This window comes from Anarhichas minor, unplaced genomic scaffold (genome assembly GCF_050575085.1).
Source record: "Anarhichas minor isolate MPS153535 unplaced genomic scaffold, ASM5057508v1 ptg000002l, whole genome shotgun sequence".
Classification (NCBI taxonomy): Eukaryota; Metazoa; Chordata; class Actinopteri; order Perciformes; family Anarhichadidae; genus Anarhichas; species Anarhichas minor.
The window spans coordinates 517,096-522,500 of NW_027466448.1; the positions used below are offsets into that span (position 1 = coordinate 517,096).

General features: G+C 41.1%; 1 protein-coding gene across 1 annotated transcript in view; it reads left to right on the forward strand.

Annotated features, from left to right (window-relative positions):
* Positions 1-4,410: 4,410 nt before the first annotated feature.
* The window catches only part of purbb (purine-rich element binding protein Bb), a 1,453-nt gene continuing 458 nt past the window's right edge, over positions 4,411-5,405 (forward strand). The window contains 2 exon segments of the mRNA XM_076107781.1: positions 4,411-4,437; positions 4,439-5,405. The exon segment at positions 4,439-5,405 is cut by the window's right edge and continues 458 nt beyond it. Of these exon segments, the coding sequence (XP_075963896.1) occupies positions 4,426-4,437; positions 4,439-5,362 (936 nt within the window). The 5' untranslated portion in view covers positions 4,411-4,425 and the 3' untranslated portion in view covers positions 5,363-5,405.

Genomic DNA, 5,405 nt, shown 5'->3' on the forward strand with positions numbered 1-5,405 from the left:
TTACGTGTGTGTGTGTGTGTGTGTGTGTGTGTGTGTGTGTGCGCGTGTGTCTGCTTGTAACTGATTGTATAGTTTGAATATATTTAAATTGGAATCTATGAAGTGTTTTATTTGTTTATGTCTCTGTGAAATCAGATCGCTAAAATAAAATCATTATTAAAACTTTACAGGTCATCTGATGTGTTTTCATCCTTAAAGTATCTCTGCACTCAAGTACATTTTAAAGGTACTTGTACTTAACTCAAGTAGTTATATTTTATGATACTTTATACCTCTAAGTGTTCTTTTACTCCACTACATTTATATATAATATACATCAATACTAATGATCAAACAATAGAATATATCTCTAATATATATACTGTACTTAAGTACATTTTTAGTTCAAAAAGTCTGATTTTAAAGTAACTATTTTTTATATTTATTTGCTTGCATACTTGTATTTATTGAGTATATTTTAAATATAGCTAATTATGTTTATTATCCCAAGTATTGCCTTTTGGAATATGTGATATAATAGGGACATCTCCTAGAATGAATCAGGGATTTAGTGCACCACCCCGCCCGCACGCCAGGTGAGACAAATGAAACACACCTAAGATGCTGCATCATCAACAGGTGCATGCTGGGGTGTGGTGCTAACATGCTAACGTGCTCAGGTGAGTTCTGCTGGAGTAGTTCACCTCCAGTGAGGCGCGTGAGGACCAGAGGGACCAGGTGGACTGGTGGACTTTAGTTTGTGCTGGGTCAGAAGAGAGAGGACTGGTTTTATGCACGCGGGGGGGAAATAAGCAGAGAAGTTGAAGCTCGTGCAGATTGAGGAGGACCTCGCGGTGCACGAGACTCACAGGATCTCTCCAATAGATGACGTCAGACAGGTGAGTGTAGTTTTATTCTGCTGTTGATTTAAGAACGTTCAGGTCATTTAATTTATGATTCTTAATTAAACTTCCAGAAGTTTTAATGATTCTAATTATGTGAGTTTTGTCTCGTGAGGGAAGCTGTTTGTAATCGATTATGTCAAAAGGAAGATATTGTTTAATTGGGTGATCACAAGGCCTTCATGTTGACATGTTTAAGTGGCAAACTGGTCGATTTTCATTTGAATAAATGTCCCTTTAGTCTCTTTCTATCCATGAAGGTATTGCAGTATTTATATATTTGCAGTATTTTATGAACTGGGTGTCTTGTGTTGACACTCCAGCAAAGAAACAGCTGTATTAGTGTTTCTTTATGGTTTACAGACAAAAACGTATTTTTGAAATCGTAGAACAGTTTCACATATTTTCTTACAAAATAACTACATCTGGCGTTTATTTTCATTCTGGATTCATCTGCCAGATGTTTTTCTGCATTAATTGATTAGTCTGTAAAATGTCAAAAAGTAGCATTAAACTCCAAACACAACTTCTCAGAATATAAGTGACATAGTATTACATGCATAGTATTTATACATTGTGGTATTTGTACTTTCATGTTGCAAAATTATTAAGAAATAAAGTAGAACTTTCTGTTGCTGTGATTAAGGAAACTGAGATTATGTTCTTGGTCATATTTCAGAGTATTTGTGGGTTTAATGACACAAAGAGGAGTTTAAATGCAGAGTACACTGAGTCTAATATTATTCAGAATAAATGTCTCAGAATTTAATGTTTTAAGCCAAAAAATAATAATAATAATTTGACATAGAAAGGATTTAGTACCCGCCTGAAACAAGAAATAAAATGAGATTCAACTCAGAAGAAAACGTTGTGCAGCTGCTGAGGAACAAAGTAGGAAAGAGTGCAAAACTATAAACAAGGTTAACAGTAAAGATCAGATCAAGTTGCTTAAAAGTAGGGAGTTCATATTTATAGAAATGATAGATTCATAGTTAAATAGATAAAATAGTGAGGACATTGTATACAGTCTGGTTGCTGGTTGTAGTACATACTTTCTTCTGACTTCAGTATTTCTATTGTACAATCTTTACTACATTTGTGTGTACAAAATACTTCTCTGGTGTATTCATGTGTTTGGGAGAGTTTTAACCAAACCATCACAACTCTGACTGTAAGACTTTCTCTGATGTTCAACACGTTAAATCTCAAACGATCACGAACGTCACTGATCAACGAGGTTTGTGCTTAAAGGAAACTACACAGAGAACACAAAGGAGCAGTACAAGTACCTCCAGAGTGGTACTGGTGAGGATGGAACACAAAGAGAAACAAACAGCAGTAGAAGTACCTCCAGAGTGGTACTGGTGAGGATGGAACACAAAGAGAAACAAACAGCAGTAGAAGTACCTCCAGAGTGGTACTGGTGAGGATAGAACACAAAGAGAAACAGACAGCAGTAGAAGTACCTCCAGAGTGGTACTGGTGAGGATAGAACACAAAGAGAAACAGACAGCAGTAGAAGTACCTCCAGAGTGGTACTGGTGAGGATAGAACACAAAGAGAAACAAACAGCAGTAGAAGTACCTCCAGAGTGGTACTGGTGAGGATAGAACACAAAGAGAAACAGACAGCAGTAGAAGTACCTCCAGAGTGGTACTGGTGAGGATAGAACACAAAGAGAAACAGACAGCAGTAGAAGTACCTCCAGAGTGGTACTGGTGAGGATAGAACACAAAGAGAAACAGACAGCAGTAGAAGTACCTCCAGAGTGGTACTGGTGAGGATGGAAGCTGTGGTTTCATCTCTGAACGTCCGGCTGAGATGAAAGTGAGACTCTGCTGCAATCTGTGGGCAGAGATGAGTACTGCAACAATAATGGAATACTTGTATACATGCAGTAGTAGTGCAAAGTGTAGTATTTAGCCCCTAAAGCACAGTACTTCAGTACAAATCTTGAGGTACTTGTACTTAACTTGAGTATTTCCATTTTATGCTTCTTTATACTTCTACTCCACTACATCTCAGAGGTACATATTGTACTTTTTACTCCTTTACGTTTATTTTAATAAGTTACTTTTCAGGTTCAAATTAATAATACAAAACATAATCTAGAAATAAACGATGATGTAATTCACAAACGTGGCTGATAAAGTATAATCAACACAGTACTTCATCAATAATTATATTCCAATAATATTATGATCTATATATTATTGTGAAATGGGTCATTCTGCATAATAAGTACTTTTACTGGTACTTCAAGTATCTATAGATGAATATGTATAAAGGACATTCCTGAGTCAGCTCACCTTCTTTATGACTTCTTTACTTCTAGTATTGTTGTACTATTTTAACATTTACCATAATTGTGGTAGTTTTTCAGGAAAACATTTCACTGTACTATTGTAGTACATATAATATTTTCAGATATTTGCCTTAGCATTAAACAAAAGTATTCCTATGTACATGTACTTCTGTGATGGGAACCAACAGAGTATTTACTCAAGTAAAATACTTGAGTGCAATTTTCAGGTACTTGTACGTTGAGTATATTTGTACTTTTTTAATTATAGATTTAACTATCCAGCTGTATATTAATTAGTTCTAATTAACAATCGTGCACGAGTTCACATTCCAATAACTAATAATTTACTTGTGGTACTTATTTTGCTGATAACACTTGTGTACTGTTATATTTAAGTGACATCTTGAATGTAAAACCTTTACTTGTAATGGAGTATTTTACTCTGTTGTATTGCTATTTTAACTCCAAGTTCTTCTACCACTAACAATAACAGAAAATACATTATTATTAGAAATTGGCAAATGAGTCGGTCACAAAACTATTTCACTTTGTGAGGAAAAACAAAGTATGTCGACACAGTTTACCAGCTGCAGCCAGAAAGAAACACATCATTTCCATAATATTATGTCATAAAAACAAAGATTTCACAACAAGATGGAGTAGATTTCTTTTTTTTTTAAACAGAAGTACGCAAACGGAACCTCAATCTGACCAATGGCTAATGAGAGATTTTGCATGTGGGCGTGGCAGAGAAAATCAAGCAAGTTTTGTTTAGTTTCTTATTTCTTTACTTTTTATACTATAAGTACTAGACATCCTGATCCACACTCCAGACCAGTTGGTGGCGGTAATGCTCCAATTCATAGTTTGCCAACCGCCAATAAACCTCAAAAGAAGAAGAAGAAGAAAAATCAAGCAACCAATGGGAAAGCCGTAACCTGTGTGGACGCGTGGAAGTGACAGACGGCTGGACCAATCACGACGAAAAAAAACTGTAGAAGAAGAAGCACGTAAACGGAACCGCAATCTGACCAACGGCTAATGAGAGATTGTACATGTGGGCGTGACAGATAAAAATCAAATCACCAATGGGAAAGCCGTAACCGTGTGAACTCGTGGAAGTGACAGACGGTTAGACCAATCACGACGCTCCCCTAGAGTGCACCCATAACGAGCGCGCGCTGGCTGGGAGTGCACGCAGAAAGCAGCTACGCAGGAGAGAGAGGCGGCAGAAGCCGAATGGTGGAGCTGAAAGATGGCGGATGGCGACAGCGGGAGTGAGCGTGGAGGTAGTGGAGGTGGAGGCGGAGGAGGTGGAGGCGGTGGCGGTGGTGGTGGTTTCCAGCATTTCCAGAGGGACCAGGAGACCCAGGAGCTTGCGTCCAAGCGCCTCGACATCCAAAACAAGCGCTTCTACCTGGACGTGAAGCAGAACAGCAAAGGCCGGTTCATCAAAATCGCCGAGGTGGGAGCCGGCGGCTCCAAGAGCCGGCTGACCCTCTCCCTGTCGGTGGCGGCGGAGTTCCGCGACTACCTCGGGGACTTCATCGAGCACTACGCGCAGCTGGGGCCTAGCAGCCCGGAGCAGATCGCCCAGAGCACCGCGGGTGAGGACGGCGGTCCTCGGCGAGCTCTTAAAAGCGAGTTCCTCGTCCGGGAGAACCGCAAGTACTACCTGGACTTGAAGGAGAACCAGCGCGGGAGGTTCCTCCGGATCCGGCAGACGGTAAATCGAGGCCCCGGCTTCGGAGGCGTCGGAGGCCCAACCGGCGGCATGTTGTCCGGACAGACCATAGCGCTTCCGGCCCAGGGGCTCATAGAGTTCAGAGACGCGCTGGCGAAGCTCATAGACGACTACGGAGGAGACGACGAAGAGCTGGCCGCAGGAGGTGCGGCCTCCTGCAGCGAGCTACCCGAGGGCACCTCCATCATGGTGGACTCCAAGCGGTTCTTCTTCGACGTCGGCTCCAACAAATACGGCGTGTTCCTGCGGGTCAGCGAGGTGAAGCCCAGCTACAGGAACTCCATCACGGTGCCGCTGAAGGCCTGGGGCAAGTTCGGAGGAGCCTTCGGGAGATACGCGGAGGAGATGAAGGAGATCCAGGAGAGGCAGAGGGATAAAGTGTACGAGAGGAGGGACGAGGAGTCCGAGGGGGACGACGTGGAAGACGACTGAAGATCTGAAGATCTAAAGATAACAGCTGGTAGTTGCAGACACA